Source organism: Portunus trituberculatus, chromosome 41 (assembly GCF_017591435.1).
Source record: "Portunus trituberculatus isolate SZX2019 chromosome 41, ASM1759143v1, whole genome shotgun sequence".
Classification (NCBI taxonomy): domain Eukaryota; kingdom Metazoa; phylum Arthropoda; class Malacostraca; order Decapoda; family Portunidae; genus Portunus; species Portunus trituberculatus.
The window spans coordinates 33,151,117-33,176,071 of record NC_059295.1 but is presented as its reverse complement, the minus strand read 5'-3'; the positions used below and the strand labels follow the sequence as shown (position 1 = coordinate 33,176,071).

At 36.5% G+C, this 24,955-nt stretch overlaps 2 protein-coding genes across 4 annotated transcripts; one reads left to right on the top strand and one right to left on the bottom strand.

Annotated features, from left to right (window-relative positions):
- Positions 1–1,021: 1,021 nt before the first annotated feature.
- LOC123516878 (ribosome biogenesis protein NOP53-like) lies at positions 1,022–10,348 on the top strand. 2 transcript variants are annotated; one of them, XM_045276594.1, is made up of 13 exons: positions 1,023–1,203; positions 2,145–2,236; positions 4,384–4,534; positions 4,659–4,843; positions 5,034–5,198; positions 5,480–5,721; positions 6,521–6,559; positions 6,834–6,872; positions 7,701–7,736; positions 8,248–8,396; positions 8,764–8,883; positions 9,707–9,850; positions 10,191–10,348. In XM_045276594.1, exons 1-13 carry the CDS (start codon positions 1,064–1,066, stop codon positions 10,279–10,281), a joined length of 1,593 nt encoding a protein of 530 aa, XP_045132529.1. In that variant the 5' UTR covers positions 1,023–1,063; the 3' UTR covers positions 10,282–10,348. The 2 variants fall into 2 exon arrangements, with proteins under 2 accessions (XP_045132530.1, XP_045132529.1); XM_045276595.1 differs by lacking the exon at positions 6,521–6,559 and having other exon boundaries at positions 1,022–1,203.
- An 8,154-nt stretch (positions 10,349–18,502) lies between these two features.
- Positions 18,503–24,786, bottom strand: LOC123517032 (coiled-coil domain-containing protein 124-like). Of its 2 annotated transcripts, none has more exons than XM_045276854.1 (5): positions 24,516–24,786; positions 20,653–20,829; positions 20,338–20,466; positions 19,824–19,969; positions 18,503–18,796 (listed from the first exon to the last, which is right to left on the bottom strand). In XM_045276854.1, exons 2-5 carry the CDS (start codon positions 20,809–20,811, stop codon positions 18,610–18,612), a joined length of 621 nt encoding a protein of 206 aa, XP_045132789.1. In that variant the 5' UTR covers positions 20,812–20,829; positions 24,516–24,786; the 3' UTR covers positions 18,503–18,609. The 2 variants fall into 2 exon arrangements, with proteins under 2 accessions (XP_045132789.1, XP_045132790.1); XM_045276855.1 differs by having other exon boundaries at positions 24,567–24,786.
- Between the last annotated feature and the right edge of the window lie 169 nt (positions 24,787–24,955).

The following is a 24,955-nucleotide window of genomic DNA, read 5'->3' as shown; positions in this document are numbered from 1 at the left end:
CGATTCATTATTAATGTAATGAAGAAATTACGAGAGTAAAGAAAATTAAAAACTAAAATGTAATGCGCAGTTGAAAATAAAGATATCAAAGCTTCAAAACAATAAAAATCACACTTCCAAGATCTTGTTTGCGATAGATTATCAATAAACGTTAGATTACAAAGACGTAAAACAAAAAGGACAAGAAATTATAAAGTAATAACTTTAGAATTAAACGCTGCTGCGACTGGACATGTGTGAGGATAGGGATGATTCAGCTAAGATTTGGTTCTTAAGTTCGAGCTGATAAGAAAAAGGAAAAGAAAAAAAAAAAAAAAAATCGAAAGTTCAAGTTTGTACTTAAGATTGTCAGACTTGGTGGTTCAAAATAGTTCGAGTTACCGAAGTTGAGATGACGATCCAAATTAGTATTTCTGAATGTTTCGAGGTGGAGCTAGCTATCCCGTTATTCTGATGCATCAACAAAGTGAGCAGTGCATACCTTGATAGAAAATATTCATTATGCAACAGGTATAAGATAATATTTTTCTTTTTCTTGATCATAAACTTGTTTCTATGAAAAGGCTATGCTACTGCACTTACATGGGTTATATTTTATATATCTTGGCTTTATATTTCGGAGCACTATAATCTTTCATTGTTACCAAGTAAAAGCATAAGCTTAATCGACATTTTATTCAACTTTGTTCTGTGGTTATCAAACAATACTGCGAAATATTAATTCATGAGTAAAAACATATAGAAACACACTCTTCAGAATATATTATAGACACCACGTGTACACAAAATCAGCTATTACAGGTCATGAAAGTCCGTTTATGAAGTGGGTAGATAGGTAAATTACGAGCAATGTAGTTTAAAATCATAATAGTAATAAAATAATAAGTTGAAGAATGCATACATTTCATAACAAATATCTTTAGACTTGATGTCCTATTCTAATACTTTAAAATCAATGTCCTGACTTAGTTATCCTTAACCATCATTGTTTCCCAGCGCGGCGAGGTAAGGGTCGCCGCAGCGTGGTGTTGGCAGCAGTGGGTGGTGTCAACACGGAGGCAGCATGGTGAAGGTGGTGGACCAGGTGACGGACCCCAAGCGGAAAAGATTCAATAAGAACAAGAAGAAAGCATGGAGGAAGAAGGCAAACATCACAGAAGTAGAGGAGCGACTGGAAGACCAAAGGAGAGAAGAGAGATATGGGTGAGACGAGACACAGCGGTGCCTGATGTGTGACGTAGTATATCGCCACACAATGTATTAGAATTACACTCCCAGCACTGTGGCTGATGAGACTGTTCGGTTAAGAGGGAGCTCGAGACGTACATAACATTTCTGATAGTTGCATATGATAAGACCATGTTGCTTTATGACAAAGTTCTGTCTCCAGTCTCCCTGCCAAACCTCTCCATGGCTGCTGCTTGAATGATCCAAACATTTACACACAACCTTAGCAAATTTCTTACAATAATTTGATTTGTGAAGTGAAAGAAACCACTCCAATCTTGTAGACCTGGCATATGCATAATGGATGTACACACCATGCAGAGTGCATACAGTGATGTTCTTAATTTTTCACCCTTGATATTATTCTCTGCAAATAATTTGTTTAACTAGTGTACCTATTAGCACTGTGTTAGTGTATGATGCTGATTATTCCTCAACAGATTTGTTTTTTTCATATTTTTGAAAATTCTTTCCAGGTTGTATTTTCTTTCAGAATTGTATATATGAAACTTTACATTCACATGAAATTTCTTATAAAGATGGAGATTATAAGGAAAAAAAAAGAATAGTTACTAGTGTTGATAGGTGTTCCTGGGCCGGCTGGGCTGTGTCTTGCAGTTGTCTCTCTCTGTGCAAGATGCCACCCAGCCAACCTGGGACTACACATTGAAGGCAGATTCTTGAATTTTGAGAGCATGAAGTTGTCAGTCATAGTTGATGCAGCAGAGGCTGTTAACATTGGCAAGTTGTCACACAGTACTGCTGATGTTGATAGCTGCTGCTCGCCTGCCTGAGACTACAATAAATCATCTTGGTTCTCAAATCAACACTCAATGAACTTCTTATATAGACATAGATGTCATGTCTGTCAGACATTAACTAGACTTGTATTTATGTAATATGTTTGACCCTTGCAGAGGACCACTGGAAGAGAGAAAGGACTCGGAGATGATGTTTGTGGACCTCGGTGGTGAAACTGAAGCATCTCAGGAGAACCAGGAAAATACAGGTAACTAACTTAATGAATAATCTTCCTTATAGGAAGCTACAAGAAACTGTTTGGTCTACCCATGGCAATCTCTGTATAAAGCATACTTGCCTATTTCTACCTGTCAAGCCCATTCATTTTGGGTCTGTTCTTTTAAAGCTCTCTGTCAACTGTAATAACTTGACTACTGAGTGTTTCTTTTCCCACTCTGATAATTTTTTTTTTTTAGGTAACTCAGTCAAGCTTGATTAATTTTAATACAGTGGATCCTCAGTTTATGTACTTGATAATTCCTGAAGACCATTTGCAAACCAAAATGTTGGTGACCCAAAACCATTTTCCCCATAGGAATCAATGTAAAATAAATTAAACCATTCCTGGACCCCAGGGCTGCTTTTGAGAGAGCACCCTGTGGTCCCTGCAGCACATATCCTCTATCAAATGTTTCTCTGTGCTTCTCAGTTAGAATAAATAAAGGATCACCATTGCTATAGTAATGGCATCTAACTAACAGCAAGACGGCATGTGCTGATCTTCCTAACCATGTTTATCATACATCACTAGCTGTCCTGGAGGTGAGGCACCTCTGTGTTGTGATCAGCTGTGATGACAAATATGGTGGTCCAAACAAACATATCACAGAATCTCGTGACTCCTGAGACTTGCCATACCAGCAAAGCATCTTGGAAATATTTTTTAGCATTTCACATTTGTAATGAAGTTTTTTATTTTTCTGTTTTTCTTTATGTGGATTAAACAGAAGCATTCTTTTCAAGGTGCTTTGCAGGTATGGCTTTCTTTATTGCTATTATAATACACTTAAACTTCTTAATTCATTATTGCTAATACATTTTGCTATCCTGGGAGGCATAATGAGGGCCATTTTAAAATGAAACAGCACCACAAGAAACACTGTTTATGGTGTGTTACCATGAGAACAACTGATGCTCCATGCAATGTCATCTTGTGGACCAAGATATAATATGTTAAAAAATTTGGTTCGTCAACCAGTTTGTTTGTTTGTGAACCAAGGTTCCACTGTATACAACATTCCCGGCCTCACCACAGATCTAGCGTAATGTGGCACCTACAGATCAACCAGAAATTTAAATGCTACCAATTCCATAACATAAAGGCAATCACTTTATTATCAAGTAAGGAAGAAATTATTGGTCATGTCACAGTGGTAGGAAGATGTACCTTGGACTTATGACCAACATTGCTGTTAATGCTGTGAGAAAGAGAGAAGCAGCGATTTATATTCAGCTTAATCCCTTGAGTACCTTGATGCATTTCCATAGTCATTCTGCATACTATTTGGTGATTTTATACAGCTTCAGAAATTCATGTGGGAGGATTAAAATATTAAAGACTGTGGCCATTAATCTTCTGACCTTCATAGACCCTTCCTAATGTCAATAGAATGGTCTCATCATACACAAATCTCAAGGTGAAAATGTGTCCCAGTACTGAAGGGGTTAAACCAGGAGGATGTTCATGATCTAACCTCATGTCACTGAAGGGAATGGGTAAGGAAGAAGTCTTCATGTTTATAAGTACTGGATCAGGTTTACTTAGGATCATATTCATATAGACATATGTATGTGCAGATATTTCTCAAAACCCCTCCATTAAGTTCAGAGAAATGTCATGTATTATTTCATCTATGATTATTGGCAAATACACTTGCAAAATAGCACTAGAGATCAGGTAATGTGAAGAAGCATGGATTTATAAATATTTTTTATACCATATAAGGTTAATGAAAACGAACTTTGAAGTTTAGCAGCAGCAGTTGTTTTTTAATACTTTTCATTTTATGTTTTATACTTATGAGAACATCTCTAGTTCAGAGAAGTTTTTATTAGACTGTTAAGTTATTTTATAAGCTGAGATATAAGGCAATAATAGATATTTGTAGTATAAGATAATTTGTAGCAAAATTAATTTAGCTTAGCATATGAAACTGTATAGAAATACATATATGAAATGAGAAATAGTCTGTAGTCATATTTGTTGGGCAATTATTGTTAAGCTAATAAAAGAATTATTGAGTAAGTGCTCAGCAGAAACAGCAATACACATACTGAAAGCACAGCAGTCAATTGAAATCAATGTGTATGGATTATGTGTGATTTAAGTAAGAGATACATACTTTTCTCCTACAGAATGTTTCCTTGAGTTCACTGTGGATGAGATCCCTGAAACTGAAGGGAAAATAAAACTGAAGCCAAGAAAAGTAAAGCTGAAGACTCCAAAACTCAAGAGTCATCAGTTCCTCAATGGTCTGCCGGGAGCAAAGCCTCCACACAAACAAAGGTAGTTGGTCCTGCTGTGAAATTACTTTAATCTAATTGTAATTTTAAAACTGTATTTGATATTCGATGGACTTGCATAGTCTACACTTAAATGCATTGTAACTGTAATATATTTACAATTTCAGAAAAAATAAAGGCACACTAACTGTAGCAATGAAGAAGAAGAAAGAGTTGCAGTCCAAGGATCCAAAGCAAATAAAGAAGCGTAAGGAAGCAATGAAGCAAATGTTGGGAGATATTCAAAAGACAACTAAAAGACCAAAAAGTGTAATCAACAGTAAATACACTACAGATCTGTGGGAAGTCGGAGGTAAAGTATCTTTCAGCATTCCTTAAACGCTTGCTCTCACTCTTACGGTACTTGGATTGCCACTAACCTTTCACATCCTGCCATAAAAAGTCAGATTAAAAACATGTACATGAGTCAAAGTTTACATTAATATAACTTCATCTTAAGCAATGGAGCCATGGCTTACACTCGTCCACCTTTATACTTCCAGGTGATGCAGTAACACAGGAGTGCAAGAAGAAGGGTCTTGAGGAGTCTTTCATTGGCAGCATATCAGATTATTACAGGAGGGAACGAAGAATGAAACCTGTCAAAGTGCCTAAGATCAGGCATGTTCCCACCTCTAAGTTAGATCCTGTCTCCATTCCACATGCTGGTAAGTCAACACATCCTCTTGTGTCTGCCTTAAACTCTAATTTATTTTATTCATCTTTCTTATTTTTTGTAAGTTTATAAGTTGATTGCATGATAACTGTTTCGTTTTATGGCACATTTGTGATTCATATTTTGACTTTTGGAGATGTATGAAGCAGAGATGTGCTACTCTGAAAGTAAATCATGTGAAATATATCTGTAATGATACAGAAACTTCATTGTAGAAATTTGTATTATTTTGGAGCTGTGATTAACATGGTGAATTTTTATTTTATCTGACAGGAGCTTCATACAATCCCTCACAACAAAGCCATCAGAAACTCTTACTTAGAGCAGTGAAACAAGAAGAGAAACATCTCAAGAAAGTCGGAAAAATAGAAAGAGCCACCACAAAGATGTTCCCCACAATTGATAAAGCACCAACAAAAGAATCATGGCTCACTGAAATGTCAGAGGGACTTCCCAAAGCTTATGAAGAAGAGGAGGAGCCAGAAGAATCTGTGGAGGAATGTGAGGAGCAGGAGGTGAGTGTTCTTCAGTTCTTTACTCTCCCACACATGAAGATATAAACAGTTCAGTCTGATGTCAGTGTAGCACAACAAATGAGGTACCTAACTCACTTTTGTGTTTACCTAGTTATATTTACCTAGTTGTGTTTTACAGGAAAAGAGCTCATGCTGTCCTGTCTCCATACCTATAGTCATCCAGTGTAGCCTTAAAGTCATGAATATTTCTTGCTTGAACCACTATTTCATCCAAATTGTTCCATATTTCTATGTTTCATTTTGGAAAACTATATTTCTTAATGTCTCTTCTACTCGTGGCCTTTTTCAATTTGATGCTGTACCCCGTTGTATTTCTTGAGTCCCACACCAATAGGTCTTCTTTGTCAATTGTGTCCATCCCCTTCCATGCCTTGTATATAGCAATTAGGTCTCCTCTTTCTCTCTTCTGTTGCAATGTTGGAAGCTTTAATATCTTTAATCTGTCCTCATATGTTAAGTCTCTCAAACTTAGAACTATTTTGGTTGCAGCTCTTTGAATCTTTTCTATCTTTCTTATTATGTGATGACCACATAAGGGCAGCATATTCTATTTTAGGTTGAGTCATGTATTCTATTAGTTTTTTCATCATCTCTTCATCTAAATAGGTTAATGCCCATTTAATTTTTCTTAGTAACTCATGTTTCCTCAACTGTGTGTGTGTGTGTGTGTGTGTGTGTGTGTGTGTGTGTGTGTGTGTGTGTGTATGAGCTGATACTAATACTTCAAAATGACCTTGAAAAGTCCTCAGTCATTTACTAGTTATGGTGAACATTACAGGATGAAGAAAATTTGGACCAGCAACAAAATGGGGAGGAAGTGAGTGAATTTTCTTCCTTCTTTCTTTTTATTTACATTACAAGGGCACTGGCCAAGGGCAAACACAGTGTTGGAAAAAAAAAAAAAATCCCGCTGGTTGCCAGGCCCTGTTAAAAGAAAAGTAGAAAGAGAAAAAACAGAAAAATCTGTTCAGGTTACATTTGAAATATGATATCATGGCACTTTATGAATGTGTTAGTCCACAAAATTTTACTCTTGCTTTGTAGTGGCAGACAGATGCTTAGTCACATATTAAGATTGTTGAACATTGCAGAATGAAGAAACTGTGGCTCCTCAACAAAACGGAGAACAAGTGAGTCCATCATTGCTTCTTTTAGGTTGCTGCTTAGTGAGATGTTATTATGGATTAGTAAAGTTTTTCAGTACTTCTTTTACATTCACCGTCTTCTCTCATGGCCCCATGCACCATATTTCATCACCTGCATTTTCTTTTTTCCCATTCTTTATTTTATCCCTAATTTGGCAATCCCAGGTTTCTTTGCCCTTCTATATCCAAGAGTCTCTCAAAATAGTCTGGCTGTCTTTCCCACAACATTGATCTCAATCAACATCCTGCCATTATCTATTCTCATTTCATATCTTCTTTTCTCAGTGTTTCCCTTCACACATTCACCTCTAGTCCAAAAATCTGGTCAACCTGGAAATTTTGTCATCTCTTGCCAGGTCTTTCATCTGCTCTCACTTTAGCATGGAGTTTTTGACTTGGTTTCTCTTTTTATATCTCACACACATCACCTCATTCATTGTATTGTGGAATTTTGCTTCTTGAACATAATTAATTCCTGAATGCCGTTTGAAATCCAAAATGTTTGGAACAAAGACTATTTTCCCCTTTGCAATTAATGTAAAATGGATTAATCTGTTTCCAAACACCCATCCATCCTGTCTTAGGTGCTTATGACAGACACTCCCACTGACAACATAGCTGAATATAATTTTCAACAAGTTTCAAGTGAATATGTAAAGCTTTCTTTGTCCCAGAGTTCAGGCATTATTTGAGTTAGTTGCATTCATGTTATTGGTCTGTTATTGGCATGTTTGTGATTTTTTTTGTTTCTCTAGCAGTTGTTTTCAGCAAGTATAGTCACATCTTAATACTATATTGCATTTTCATTTGCAGGGCAAGCAGCAGGCAACAAGCAGTAAGGCAGTGGTGGTAAGTGTCTCTTTAGGTAAAATTATTACTTACTTGTAAGATATGGAAAGAATAATGGGAAGAACTGTAGCAAACTCTATGATAAGAGTGTAGAAGTTTGTAGACATTTATGAAAAGGCTTTCTCTCTACATACAGTAGGGTTACCAGAAATTTTAGAAAGATCTGAAGTCAGGTGTTCTGTGGCTTCCCTGCATGAACTGTTTAATTCCTGAAGGATTGGACAGCTCTTCAGTGAAGTCACAGCTGGATCTTGGATAGGCTTGCAACATCCCTTCTTCCAGTACTGGAGACCTCACTTTCAAGTAATTACCACTTTGCCAAGTGTCTATTGTCTCCTCCAGGTTATATGATTTATAAGATGTTTCTCTGTCTGGCTTAGCTTTTATATCTACATAAGTCTGTGCATAGATTACTGTACACATCTGTTTTGAAAATCACCAAGAATTTGATGAAAAGTCTTCCTTGAAAGATTTTATTTGTGGTTAATTTTTCATTGATTCCAATCTTCAGGTTTCTAATGATAATGTCACTGTCTCAAGCAAACCAATAACTGAAAGGAAGACAAAGAAAATTAGAAGAAAAGAGAAGAAGCAGAAACTTCAAAAACTTAAGAAAATAAAAGAAAAAGAAGACCGGATTCGCAGTAGCAACATTTATAAGTAAGTTACAGTTTGGGAATGTATTAATTGAATCATTGTTACAATATAGTTATGCAGATTTTGATGCATTATTTTCCTTTTTTGTGTTCTTCATGTTTTTATGCTTGTCTGATTTGCTTTGGAAAGTGAGTTTAGCCAACACACACACACACACACAAGGATACATTCTAATATTTCAGGGCATGGCATGACCGAAAGCAAATTGATATTAAAAAGTATTTTTCAATATCTAAATGAAACGACAGGTACAATTTCAAGACTGAAATTTATGTTAAGCATTAGACTTGGTAAGCTTCATTAGATCAAACTGATCTTCTAAGTTTCAGTATCTTTTGTTCATGCCAGTTTTATGTGTCAATCATTTTAGGCTCAAGACCTACCAGAAGGAAATAGTGAAGGAGGAACTGCAGGAACAGAAACGCAGTGCCAGTCGCCGTGCACACAAGGAGCACCTCAAGTTTATACCTCGCCGCCTTGGTAACATGAAGTAAGTCTCTCTCTCTCTCTCTCTCTCTCTCTCTCTCTCTCTCTCTCTCTCTCTCTCTCTCTCTCTCTCTCTCTCTCTCTCTCTCTCTCTCTCTCTCAACTGATTGCCATTATCTGCTGAATCACCTTTGCTGTAGCTGTGCATGGTCAGACCAGCACTCTGATAAAATAAAGATCACCATTCATTTCTTTTATTTAAGGATATTTGTCTGGTTTCTTCCTTGAAATGGACTTGCAGTTAACAGCATTGTATGTAAAGACAATTAAGGTTGCAAAAGCCAGATGTTAAGATAGTGCAGCAAACAAACCATAATATTCATACACCTGCAATGCTACTCAGTATTTTTCAGGAGCTATATGCATAAAAATGTATGGAAAAAATTAGTCTTCCTTTCAGCATTTGCTTTCTGGAACATGTTTTACTCTCACTCCATGGCATATCTAATCATTTCTAATCTTGTTTAGCAGGTAATTCATATCTCCATGTTTTCTTTCCTTTACTAATAGCAGGTAATTCATATCTCCATGTTTTCTTTTCTTTAGTAATGTATTAGATATAGAGTTCATTCATTAAGAGTGCATTTCAAAGCAGCAAGATACTAAGCAGTTGAGACGAGACCTGAAATACTTTTTTATTTTAAATTCTACATATGAAAAAATAAGAATAGTAAACTATTCATTAATAACTCTCACTCAAGACTGAGAACCATAGACTTTTTAGATTTTAGATTTTACTGCAGCAGTTTAGTTAGGGGAACTCAAGAATGACAGGTGATAGGTGATGGATGTGTGATGAGTGTGGTTTTGGTTTCTTTACCTGCCAGGTTTGAGGAAGAAGAGATTCCTGTGAATCTTGGTGATGAGCTGGCTGACTCCTTGCGCACCGTGGTGCCTGCTGTGGAGCTGCTGGAGGACCGCTTCAAGAACTTGCAGCGTAGAAACTTGCTTGAACCAAGATTGAAGCACAAGTAAGTTTGTCTGTGTTTTTGTTTCATGTATTTTAGGAAAATTTATTTGAAACAATCGTCAGTTGTACATTATCATCATCATATATATATATATATATATATATATATATATATATATATATATATATATATATATATATATATATATATATATATATAGTATATGTATATGCATTTAATGCTTTGGTCTATTAGGAAGAGGCTTAAAAAGTTATTTGTAAATTACTCTTTATAAAGTTTTATTGGAATTATTGTTTCATCTATTCTTTGAGTGAGTTGTTACATTCTAAAGTCTGTAAGGTAATTTTTCCATTCTAATGTTTCTTTCTCCTGCTCACAGGCTGAAGAGGAAGTACAAGCCCAAGGTGGTGCTGAAGCGGGCTCACAGAGAGGAACTTGCCAAGATAGAGAAAATGGAGTTCAGTGACTAAGCTTTGGTTATGACTACATTAATCTTTATTTTCTCACCCTTCCTAAATAAACTGATGCTAGACAAAATATGATATTGTGTACTTATATACACAAGTACTGATAAGACTCTGGTGTGTGGATGTATTCATTAGAGTGATGCTCTTCAAATAGTTTTGACACTTTGGAGGTTCATATGATCGTAATACCTGATACCCAAAAGTTTTTATGAATGTCAAGATTTTTCTTGCTTATGAATCATAATTATAACATCATGTATGAGATGTAAAGTTGTCCCCATGTTGGTAAAACTGCTTGTTAGAGAGAGCAGTGAAGCACAGACTGTAAAGCAAAACATGGAGATTTCACTGGATTGTCAATATAGAGAAAATAAGATTAATTAATTGAAATGTATTCAGAATATCAAAATGAAAGCTGTTGTGTTGCAAGGGAGAGCAAAGAAGACATGGGATGGGTTTATGTGATACATCTTGAAAACAAAAGAGTCAACAGTAAAATTGCACATAACAGTTGCCATCAGATAAGACGATCTAAATAATGGAAGCAAGGAAGCAGCTATTCAAACTCATGATAAATAAAGCAACTAGAAATTAACATATGATCATCTTGAAAATAGTGTTGGAGAGGTGGAAGTTCTACAGTAAGGTGTTGAACTTGTATCTGAAAGACTGAGAGAATCTCCACAAGTGGTAGTTGCTTAGTTACTTAGACCAGAGGAGTGGCTCCCTCCTGACCACAGCCCATCACTGTTACCTTGCAGCACACTGTATGACCTCTGTCTTGTGCTTACTAATGTGCATTTGGAAGAAATGAAAATGAGGCAAAGATGATTTCAGGAATATTATTCTACAACAAGTGGAGAGAATGGTAACTGCATGCATGTGATGCTGTTGGGTAGGTTAAGAAAGTACTCCGGCCCTGCTGTACATGAAAAGTATGGTCCAGAACAAGGCTCCTTCATAACAAGTACCCTCCTCTACACACCAGATTGTCCCACACTTGAACAAAATCATTCATGATTACTGCCTCCCTTAGATGTGTTTGTGTGCATATATATATATATATATATATATATATATATATATATATATATATATATATATATATATATATATATATATATATATATATATATACAGTGGTACCTCTAGATACGAAAGCTTCTGTATACAAAAATTTCATGAAATGATATGCGAAGATTTTTTTCGCTTCATGTTACGAAAAAGTACTCAGCATACGAAAGATACAAAACAAAACTCGAAATTCCTACGTGCAGAAAATTTTTAAATTCTCGCCATTTAGAAACTGAAAAAAATATAAATAAATAAATAAATACCGTATTTTACGGCTTGCAAGATGCTGCATCTTGGAAGATGCATCCTAATATTTGAAAGAAATTTCAAAGAAAAAAAAGTCATTCTCATACAAGAACACATTCACCATATACCCAACCACTGAACACAAAAACATCAGAAGCAAGGAGTCTGCAAGACACTATTGTTTCACCACTCACCACAAATTTAAAACTATGTAAATAAAAACACCATAGGTAAATACGTATACACAGTGAAACAGTCCATCTCTTCTTGTTTTAGTGGCAGGCGACGGCATGTTTTGGACGTAATGTTTACATTACGGAATCACTTGTCCGATCGCCGAAACAAAACGCAGTTCGTATTTATTTTATTTTGCAATCGTGCTTCACAGGCTTTATCATTGTGAATATAATTCACAAGTGGAGTTTTGACTCTTGCTTGAACAAGCAAGCCATTTGGATGTTCTATTAATAAAAGTATAAAGGCACCTGGCTTGTGTGTGCGTTCGTATACATGTACGTACGTGTGTGTTGCTATGAGACGAGGGAGCAGGCCATTTTCTCCACATGCCGAGTAGGCTGCAGGAAGGATTATGGTATTGGAAATACTTGTAACAGCTAATAATAATAATTTTAAGTGTTTCGTAAAGTTAGTGTTAATGTTTCCTGCCATTTTCTATATTTTCTGCCGTTTGCCCTCCTCCTCTGCCGCCACTTTCGCTTTCGGACATTGCCTCACTCGAAAGGCAAGGTTCCACATTTTTGTATTATTACTTTTCACTTATTATTGCATTATGTTCTATTATCTACTTCATTTACAGATATTAACAGTTAGGTTAGGTATATTGAATGATTCAAATGTATTTGGCTCTTATTTCATTCTGGTTTTACCCTTCTTATAATATTTAATGTGGTGTTTTCGTAGAGCTTGAACGAATTAGGCGATTTACATGTAAAACTCGACTCATTATACGAAAAAATCATGATACGAAAGCCACTCTGGAATTAATTAATTTCGTATCTCGAGGTACCACTGTATATATATATATATATATATATATATATATATATATATATATATATATATATATATATATATATATATATATATATATATGGAGCTTTGATGTATTATTGACTTGTATTTTGTTTTATTATTTGAGGTGCAAACTAGATTTTTTGGGCGCACTTCAATAGTTTTAGGTATAGTACCAGAGGTGCGGAAGTGCGGTACCAGACCGAGGGAAAAAATTTTAGGCGTGGAAGTACAGGTACGGACCATCAGCATTTCGAGGTCTGAAGGAGCAGTATCGGACTACCCAACACCCAGTAACGCGCCCAGCTCTGATACACACACACTACGTAGTGCAGTGGTTAGCACGCTCGACTCAATCGAAAGGGCTGGGTTCGAATCCTGGTAAGCGGCGAGGCAAATGGGCAAGTCTCTTAATGTGTGGCCCCTGTTCACCTAGCAGTAAATAGGTACGGGATGTAACTTGAGGGGTTGTGGCCTCGCTTTCCCGGTGTGTGGAGTGTGTTATGTGGTCTCAGTCCTACCCGAAGATCGGTCTATGAGTTCTGAGCTCGCTCCGTAATGGGGAAGACTGGCTGGGTAACCAGCAGACGACTGAGGTGAATCACACACACACACACACAGTTATTCAGAGCCAAAAGTGATGGCACAGTATTGTTTTTGTTTCATAACATTTGAATCCAATATTAAATATATCCATTTTTATGGTACTTATCTCAGTTCTAATACTTTGTTGGGTTGCCTTTCCTCTTAAGGCAGCTCTGAAGACATTTTAGAACTGATAAAGTTAGGTTTGTAGGAGGGAAGATTCCAGGTTTTCTTAAATGTAAGGATATGGGTGATGAGCTTATTCACTGTGGAGTGTTATGGCCCTGTAATTGGCATTTCATCAAGCTCCAGAAGTTCTCAATTGGATTAAAATCATGACCTGGCCATTCTTTGATGTATTCTATGTTGATCCATTCAAACTAGTTTTTGATTAGTTTGGCAGTGTGAGCCAGTGCACCATCCACCATCCTACTTGAATATTTAACTTTTGCATTTTGTGAAACAATCCTCCATATGGTCAGCAAGAAGCTCTTGACAACATTCCTTGTTGAAAGAGATTCTTTGGCCAGTACTACTAAAGTCTCTGTCCCATGATACCCAAATGCCCCCACACCATCACACTATTTGGGTGTTTTACTATTCCCTCTGTGTAATTAGGAAGGTAAGGATCTGAGTCAGGACATATTCTCACTTTCCATCTGACAAGATGGATTTCCACTTCTCCAGATCCCAGGCTGAGTATTTGTGGCAAAATAAAACTTCTTTTTTTGTAAAACTGTTAAAATAGGCTTCCTTCATGGTGCACAATAGAATTTGAATTTCAGGTCGTCTTGAAGCCGTTTCTGAATGGTACGCACTGAGGACATGTCCTGAAAGATACTTGGGTTCTTTCTCGTACTTCTTTGGCATTGTTGTGAGGCTCATTATCCACTTGACGCTTCAGGACCTTCAGTCCTCGTAGAGGTGACATGAGGCCTCCCAGTTCTTTTCTTTTGAGAGGGCGGTGGGATGACACCTCCAGTGTCCTTGTATTTTTTTTGCCCATCACTGCACACTTAGCAGTGTCACACTAGTGATAGCAGCAATTTCTTTGTTTTACTTTTCCCCCAAAGGTTCAAGTATGTTATAGCAGTAATTTTATATCTATATATACAGGGTGTTTCAGAAAAAATGCCAGGATTTTGATCTCCATTTATTCAAAAACTAATAATGACAAAAGGACAAACTGTAGTGCTATCAAAAGCAAATTTTATGGCAATTTATCCCTTGTCTAAGTGAACTTCTTGAAGTTCATGTTTTCAATATGAGTGCTACATGGGTTTCTGAAGCATGCTTTAAGGCATACACAGAAATTCTCACCAACTTTCTGGCATGTCTCTTGGGTCACACTGGTTGTGTATGCCTCCACATTTTGCTTTAACTCAGTGAGTGTTGATGGTTTGTCTGGCAGCTCCCCAGAACCAGGTCAGGGACATGCCAGAAAGTTGGTGAGAATTTCTGTGTACGCCTTAAAGCATGCTTCAACTGACGCGGCACTCATATTGAAAACATGAACTTCAAGAAGTTCATTTAGACAAGGGATAAATTGCCATCAAGTTTGCTTTTGATAGCACTACAGTTTGTTCTTTTGTCATTATTAGTTTTTGAATAAATGGAGATCAAAATCCTGGCATTTTTTCTGAAACACCATATATATATATATATATATATATATATATATATATATATATATATATATATATATATATATATATATATATTTTTTTTTTTTTTTTTTTTTCTAAGTTGAAAGTAAAGGAAATTACTGTATGTGGGAAATGAGTTAATGTGGGATTTAAATACCTTCATTATTCTCTATGTAAGATTTTTATATTATTATCTTAGCAGCAGTATATTTTCCTCACTGAACTGCAAAACCATATTCACCTTACATCACAAATGATCACAAAGTACATTTTCATGACTCCAGTCAAGAAAATTCCATCCTTAGTAAACATATCTAGAGTAAATAAGTTCCATGGTATTATCAAGAAGGTTATTTATTTTTCAAGCATGTCATGAAAATATTTTTAAAAGGTGAAAAACAAATCACATTTGTTATGCCATGTAAAGAATCTGGATGGCCAAGATCACACAACACTTCATATTCATGATTGACTAACACAACAGTTTGCACATTACTGCTATCTTGGCCTGTTGTGCACATGTTAGGTATGTCATCAGTTCCACTCTGCACAAAGTCTTTGTATTCATATACCAGGCTGATATCTCTTACAATAGGACAGCCAAAGCAAGGCTCTACTTGTATACAATAACATTCTAGTTTTTTTTTTTTTATTTATAGCCAAATGAAATTTGAACTTGCCTTTTAAATTATTAACTTCATAAATCATTTTGTACAACAGCATCCAGAAAGAAAATTATATTTAAAAAAAGTAAGCTTAAAATAACAATTTATGAACTAAATATGAATTAGTATTTGATAAAACAAGAACTGCTACTTCAATCCATCTCTAAAGGGTAACACAGCAGTGGATCACGACACACCAATGTCCAAAAACAGGTGTAAAAAATGAAGAAATAAAGCTAATTTAGTTGTGCAAAACTATCAACTTCACTCTTGTGGTTGGAGGAAGAAAAAAAAAAAAAAAAAAAGATATCTGACTGAAAACTCAAAGCAAGTATGGAAAACTCCATGGATAGAGTGGGAAATTTAGGATCCCCCTTCTTTTTTGTCAAGTGGGAAAAAAAATGTTATCTAGTCCCAACTATCCCCATTCTAGGGGAGGTAACAGCCAGCCAGATACCTAGATTTACCTGACAAACACCTGCTGTCATATATTGACAAACAATATATCATAGCAAACTCAGTAGCATAACAACCCAGCAAAACACCAGGGGCCAAGTTAAGTTTGCCTGGAATTTTGGAAGTCGTTCCCTTTGTTATGGTGTCTGTTGAGATGCTATAAACAATTTATTTTTAGTGTAGAAACCTCCACATGATCACACCCAATGATGGACAGTGATCAGTCATAAAATAATTCCCATTGTATTATCATAATAAAGCATCTGCCCCTAATGTCCAGCATTAAGGTTAATAAAAGTCACAGTAGTAAACAATTACTAACACAAGATGATTCCTCTATCATATAAAAACAATGAAAATTATCTGGCTACAGTTATTGAAGTAGATTATGAACACCCATCAAAATATTTTCATTATCTTTAATTGTGATACAATATGACAGCACACAATAATTTGCAGTGTAACCCATGTGGTATGGTGCATGACTGGTTACCTTACTGTACCAAGCTGTTACTTACGGGGGAATTTGTTACTGGTATAATATACGACACTGGTGTGACATGGAGAATACACTCCATATACCATTATGCACTCCACAGAATGAACTCAAAACAATTGTGTTTACACTAACAGGATAGTACATAGTATAAGTTGTTATTCAGATTCTCAACATACAATGTTATTTAGTTCTGAGGAACAACCTGCAATCCTCATACAATGTTATTTAGTTCTGGCAAACAAAACGGCCAGGATTAAGTAGAGAGACAGGAAGGTGTACCAACCTTCACAAATAATCACAGCTGCTGTGCCAGTATTTGTTTCTCTCAATTTTGAAGCCTAGGGTAAAGAAAAGTATTTTGATGGGTATACCTCAATAATATTAAAAATAACAAAAAAGGAGAGCTAATTATTACATACCAATGAATGATATATAAATATCTAAATATTTTCTTGCAGCATTTCCATCAAGGATTAACACAGCTTCTCCCTACCATGTCACAACAGTCTAGATATCTTCTTGCCAAGCTCCACTTACACCTTAGCCCCCATGAGTTTGTAACAAATAACTTGTAACATACATATATTAATGATGAAGTAATAAAAAAAAATATTATTTTAAAGAAAACTAAAATTGAAGAACATATTTCTGGTATCACTGTACTGGGAGGAAATAATGGTTTTCTGTCTTAACATTTCATAATGGAAAGTTTTCTTGGGATTGTTAGCAAAATTTCATTATATATGTTCAAGATGGAACTTCAAGCTTGAGTTGCAAAACTAATTTTCCAGTCTGAAAAATTATCACATGATAAATGAAAGCTTGTCAATAAAATGCAGTAGAACCACTGAACACAAACAAGTCTGAATAATGAATGTTTCCAAATATATTAATTAAGTAGCACACAAATAATGTTTTTAATCCTGTACACATGTGCTACTCTGGCCTGTTTCCATGATATGTAGGGAAGTACATGAAATGGGGATTTAGATAATTTGTTCCTTAGTATGCATAGATTTTTGGAAGACTCCCTGACAACTCTCTTCACCAGCCAGCAATCCACCCGCCTCACTTGTTGGCACACATGCTGTCTCCTGTGTTCTGGCTTACATTACTAATCAAGTTCTCTTCCTGCTATGATGTCAGGAAAGAAGCTGATGGTCTATGGTAAGAAGACAAAGGACTCCATTACCAGTGAAGTGAAGGAAATGAGTGACTGACTTTGCCTGGATAGTTGGCTGGTCATCCTTCCTTTCTTATTATTCATTCTTTAATCATATTTCAACACATGATTCCTTTAGCAGTGTTAGTTACTGGGAATAATCTCTACTTTATGCTGAAAATAACTGTGACTGGGAGTGTTGTGCACATAATACATGAGGGTGAAACTAATTATTTTACTTTCCTTTAATTTTAATGGGAAAAAATTTGCTTTGAAAATTAATTTGCCAGCTTGAATTTGTGTTCAGACGTTCTACTGTAATGTGTACACAGAAATGCATATGCACACACACACACACACACACACACACACACACACACACACACAAAAAAAAAAAAATATATATATATATATATATATATATATATATATATATATATATATATATATATATATATATATATATATATATATATATATATATCTTCATGGAAGAAGGAAATCGGAGTTATTTTCTAAAAGTAAAAGCAGCAAAAACATTGATGTGCTGTTAACATTGCACATTTTTCCTTCAAGTAGTGTAAAGGAAAATTTTAACAGAAAAGTCATTCCTTATGACTACCACTACTAGCCTTTCTAGTGCAGTGGATAAAAAGGCTTTTAGATTTCAAATTACTTGAGATATTTCTCACAGCCGAAAACTGATGAAATTTTGCTATGAATCAAAGAAAAGAAGACCAAAGTGAGGAATCCTTTTTTGAGAGAGAGAGAGAGAGAGAGAGAGAGAGAGAGAGAGAGAGAGAGAGAGAGAGAGAGAGAGAGAGAGAGAGATACCTGGTGCTAGATTTTTAAATCTTTAATGGTTCCAAGTCATACCATGACTCAAATTGATATCTTCAGTTCAAGACTGTCCACTATGGACACAACAGTGATCACCGTAAAGTGATGCTCCACATAATCTCATAATCAATTTAACTTATTTACAGGATTTTCTGGACTCTTTTGCCACTCCTTTCTTAACATCTTTTGGAGCTGGGACAGCCGTAGTGAAGGGTTCTCCTTCTTGAGCTGTGGAAGCCTGCGTGTCTCATAAGCCTTGAATGCAGTTGCTACCCTCTTCTCTGGATGACGATCTTGTGGTCCATCTTCAACGCTGAGAAATCACCATGATTAGTTAGCAACTTGTAGCACACTGGGACTAAGGATGGGGCCTCAGATACAGGCACAGACACAAGTATAATGAGCTGAACAACAAAAATGATTTTTGTTGTTTCATTAAGAAGAAAACTACAAATTTTAAGCAAATGCTTGACAGCATTGCTACAGCTGTTATCACAAATCCTCAGAGGGTTTACTTGAAGGAAGGATTAAAAACATATATGGAGGAAGAGCAGGAGCTTTTACTATATAGAATGTTGTTTGCTGGATCTTCATAGCTTCTGCTCTGGCACTTATAAACACATTAATTTCAGCAAAACCAAGACTTGGTGAAGGCCAGGTGTCTATTTCCATATAACATTCAGGTATTCTAAAATCTAGTAATCTATGTAAAAATATTTACTGTACACATGAAAATACTTGCCAGATATTTCTGCAATATTTTTACTTCTTTTACAAAAACTGTAGCTAAAAACATAACATAAAATGAAATAAAAAGTCACAGTAAAACCCATAGTGCAAGCTCTCACATGAAGCACATGGCTATATCAATCATATACACTTGAACAAACTCAGTTCTAAATTCTGGAGGAAGCTTGAAAATAGTATAGAGAGTAAAAGCCAGAGCTCCAGGAAGAAAGTGTCACTTCTCTACATCAGAATTATACATAATAAAATTTTTATTAAACTATCAGCCACTCATCTTGAAGACAAAAATAGTCTAGATAGATAAAAATAGTTTATACATTCTTACACAGTTGTTAAAAAGGAAGAGCAAAGTGTTCATTAGTTTCATCAACACTGCTATCACCACACTGACATCATTATACATGATGCATTTCCACCAATAAATGACAAGAAATACTTAAAACTCAAAATGAAAAGCTAGTTGAGCTTTGAAGGCATGCAATGAGTACACATTCAAGGAAATGATAGGAGAGAGAGAGAGAGAGAGAGAGAGAGAGAGAGAGAGAGAGAGAGAGAGAGAGAGAGAGAGAGAGAGAGAGAGAATATGAGCTTACCTAAGTGCAGTTATAGCAGCATCAATACCACTTGCTTGCACTTGATCCTCCATAGTCCTGTTGAGGTTTTCCACAAGAGGCACTTCAAGATGAGTTGGAACTGCCTCTTCCTCATTCTTCGCCTTCATCATATTTTCTCGGTTTTCCTGATGGCATGTTGAAGATATATGACTCATGTGACAAACTGAACTCTGTTCCATGGACCTGCTCTGTCTACCCATAAGTAAGATCTCTATGTAAAGCTTTGATCAAAGAAATTCAATAAAAATATATTTATCCAAGTTAAAAGTGATTCTAGGTACTAGGCTTATAAGACACACCACATATGAAAATGACATGCTACATTATAACATTTTGTTCTCTTAATATTTACTAAAAAGCAATGTAAAAAAATCTCTCCAAGCTTCCATGTTCAGTGTAAATTCAAGAACAATGTTTCTAAGGGACATTTTTAACTAAGTCATGTCTAAGGATGAGCATCATCAAAGATGAAAATAGTAAGTACCAATCTTACCTGCAGCTGGAATGCAGTGATCTTCTGTGGAGTTGCTTTTGGAATGAAGTCCTTAAGTTCATTTTCTGCTAATGCCCGAATTTCTGCTTTCCTTTCTAAGTCTGCCTGTCGTTTTTTCTCACGCTCCTCCTACAGATGGTGGTAATAATAAGTTAATCATTAAATATTAATATACCTAAAATCCTGAAAAACATACCTGTGCAATGAAAGGCTGATCAATCATCTTTATAATCACAGATAGTCAATACAACTTACAATCATGAAAAAATAAATATGATCCAGTCCAGCATATTGTGATGCCCAACATTAGCATACCTTCCTTGCTTGCTTCCGCTGGATATGCTTGTCATCATCTGCCCAATAAGCATCCGCTAATGCCTTGTCCTTCTTTTGCTTCTCTTGAGCTGCAGCTTCTGCTTTACGTGCCCTGGCTACAGCAGACTTACTGTTCTCCCCTTGAAACTTCTTAGGCATTTTTGTGTGTTGGTTATTCTGCAAATCAGCAAAAGAATATCATGTCAAACTTACTGAGTATTGTAAAGAGTTTAGAACATAATGTTAGCAGGGGTTTAATAACACCATTACTATTTGTCTATTAAACCTGAGTGGTTCTAGATAAAATAATCCCTATCACCATTCTATCTGGGCCTGAAACTTCATGAAGATTTATGTGGACAAAACATGTGCTCATGTATAGTGCATATGGGTATGATATAAAGATTGGAGAAACACAAAGAATACTAGTAATTAAGTCACAGTACACTCAAACGTTTATGGTATGCACCAAGTTATGAATCGGCAGATAAATCTTTAGATCGTCAGCAAATATTTTGCAATCACTCTTTCACGTTGGCAGTTAGATATGTCAACAACTGTGTGGGTGTGCGGCAAGTTACGAATGGGCAGATAAATCTTTAGATCGTCAGCAAATATTTTGCAATCACTCTTTATGTAAGACGGTAAGTGGTTTACATAGATAATAAAAAGTAAAGGACCGAGAACTGAACCCTGGGGTACCCCACTGGGGATTAACCTGTGACTGCTTGGGACGCCTGTAACAGAAACAGACATTGTTTGCTGAGTGAGGAAGTCTTTGATCCACTGTAGGACACCAGAGATGCCAAGACAGGAAAGTTTTTGTAGGAGAATAGTGTGGTTGACAACATCAAATGATTTAGAAAAATCAAACAGAATTAAGTCTACTGTATATCCACTGTCTAACCATGATGTGAAAGAGTTGTAAGTAAGCAGTAGTTGGTCCTCAGTTGATCTCCCACTCCTGAAGCCAAACTGGTCTGTAGATAAAATGCCATTACTATTAAGATATTCTGTAAGACCGTCAACCACTATGCGTTCAAGAGTCTTGCAACACACTGATGTTAGGCTTATTGGTCTATAGTTTAACGGCTGATGGCGGGAGCCTCTTTTGAAAATAGGGGTAATTTGAGATACTTTCCACTTCCTAGGAAGTATGCCTGTTGACATTGACTTCTTAAAAATAAGAAAGAGTGGAAAAGTTAGATTTGGGCAAGACTTTAACAGTTGAGGGTGAATACCATCCGGGCCCATACTGGAGTTAGGGTCTAGTAGAGAGAGTTTCTGACGAATGTCTTCCTGTTGTATGTCAATATGTGCTATTTGGGAGTCGCTATGTTGGTGAGGAGCAGGATACAAGTTTTTGTTCTCAAAAACAGAGGCAAAACTGTCAGCAAATAACTCAGCCATCTGATAACAGTCAGTAGTTAATGATCCATCTGTTAACTTTAAAGGACCTACTGTCGGGCACAAACTTTTTCTTTGCACATACTGGTGCAGAGCTTTAGGGTTATGACACAAGTTTTTACAAGAGCCTCTTCATGTTCTTTTGGGAAATAATGTGGAAGTTTCTGAATTGAGAATTAACATGATTGAAATTATTTAAAGCAATTTGAGCTTGAGGGGGAGCGACCATGTGTAGCCCTTTGTAATTTGTATGATGACCATAATCTGTTTCGCTCTCTTTTTAACTGGTGGGGAGGCTTGAAGGTTTTAAAAGTGGGTTTGGAAGGCTTTGGTGGTACATAGAAATCTATAAGAGGCATGACAATGTCAAGAAACTTTTTGTACATTAGATCAGATGAAAGATAAGCAAGTTCAAAATCCCAGTCAACATTGGAAAGGTAAGTGTTGATTTTATTATATTTTGCTTTGTTCCATGCTCTCTTAGTGGGAACTGTAGCAGAGTCAGAGTTAGTAGAAAAGAAATAGTCAAGTAATATAGGAACATGACCACATCCAGGCATAGGGCAGAGTGAGGTAATAGTTCCCACTCTATCAAACTCAGATGTAAATACTAAATCTAGTGTGTTACCCGATGGGTAAAAAGTTGAGAAATTAACCCATTGCTTAAGGCCAAGAGATATGAAACAATTCATAAAATGTTGAGTAGAAATGTTATAATCCTTGTACATTGCTTCCTTCAAAGTCCAGTCAATGGCTGGTAGGTTGAAATCCCCCAAGATAACTACATCTTTGTTCAAACAATACTCCATAAAAAAGTTAACCAGGAGGTCATTTTCTAAGTGTGAATAAGAAGGTGGTCTGTAGACAACTATGACGTGTAATTTAAGGGATATGAGGTAAATAACGTGTACATTTGAACAGACAACTGGTATGGAGACAAACTCAAGAGTGTTCCTTACATAGAATGCTACACCACGTTTATGTATTGTACCTGTAGTGTCTGTGCGAACCATGTTGTAGCCTTGAACAGAAAGTGTGGCATTTGTAATTGAAGGAAGTAACCAGGTCTCTGTAACAGCAAATATGTCTACATTGTGGTTAGTCAGTATGTTAGTTATGTAATTAAGTTTGTTTGGTAGATTGTTAACATTACATAAACAAATAATTAGTGACTTATAGCAGACATGAGCTGGACTCGGAAACACTAGTTTAAATTAGCAGCTGCGGTGGTGTTGGCTGAGGCTGCTTGAGCTCTACGTTCTGCTAATTCTTTGCGTTGCACGTATGTCAAGTCTCTGTTTATGTAAATGTGACTGTATCTTGAGTTTTTGAGGTCTTTAGCATTCTGTAATAGAGTCCTTCGTGCTGTATTGTCGTCAATCTTAATACGGAATAGTTTCTTCTCTCTGTTTATACAGTCAACACTTGATAAGGTTAGTGATCTGCCAATAAGGTGGTTAACTATGGGGTCAAAGGCTGCCCCAAAGTCATCATCAGTGGTGGTGTCTATGCCTCTAACAATAATTGATGTTACTCTTTTTTCTCTCTCCCTCATTTCTCTGATCTCTCTTATTATCTGTCTGTTTGTTTGTTCTGTTGATTGTGTGGAGTAGGATGTACAAGTGTGTTGTTGCATGGATGATACTTGGGAGGAAAGTGTTTGTACTGTTTCACATAGTTTCTTAACTGTTTGTAGGAGTTGACTAAAGGCAGTGTTGTCTTGGCCACCAGCATCATTACTGCAACTGGATGAACGACAGTCAGTACAAATATAAGCGATAGAATCACCGCCATACTGTTTAATACTGGCTACAAGAGGCTCAGGAATACCGAGACACATGGAGGTAGAACAAAACCAATTGTTACAATTCCTATCACAGCCAATACAAGAATCATCAAGTGAACTCTGACAGGTAGAACAGCACATAACATCACCTGGGGCACCGCTAGGGAGCGCAGTGGTTTGGGGCTTAGTTGACGAGGTAGAACCGCTATCACATAATTGGTTATTTACACCACCTACGTCACCAGAAGCACCACCCCGACCTACAGCACCAGTAGGTGGGTTTACAACAGTGGAAGGTGGTGGCTGAGAACCACCACCACGACCTCTGCCACGTCCACGATCCATGACGAAGCTAAGGGGCGTACCAGGGTGGAGAAATGTTTCAAAACTACTGGGTCTGGGCTCACTACAGTTACGTATGGGTCAGTATTGCCCAGCGCTACCACCACTGTTACCACCACCGCCACCGCAAGACTCATTCTCTCCTTCCCTCTTAGGAGTTGTAATATTTAGGTAGCTTGCTAACCCGTGGTGACACGGACCAACCAGACAGGACAGGCTGGCATTAAGTGTGACACTTTCCATTTCACTCACCATCTGGCACACAGTGAATAGAAAATTTATGCATCTTTCTAAAGTGAGCACTCCATACCTATATGGTTTACCATACCTGGCAGGGACTAAGGCACGAAGGGTGAGTAGCAGCAGCAGACGCGGTTACCTCAGTGCTGGACGGGATGGGGCAGTCTCTTCCTTGACCTTGTTCACAGTGACACAGGTTGCTTGTGCATTATGGAGCACGGTGTGTGAAATACCACCACAGCACAACCAGCCGAAGGGAGTGTCTGTCTCAAATTCTTGGCATATTATTGTACTGTCGCGATGTTGACTAACAACTCCACGGTGTGGGAACTTTAGAGGTTTGTTTGTTTACATTTGGCATCTTTAGATAACATATTTAAGTAACCCTGATTGAAATAGTGAATAAAATTACACGTTGCTATCTTTATGGTATTTATGGTATATATTCTTATTCTGAATATTCCTTCTAATTTTTTTTCAAATGTTATGATGAGTTTTATAGCTACTAACATTGATTTGATTATATTC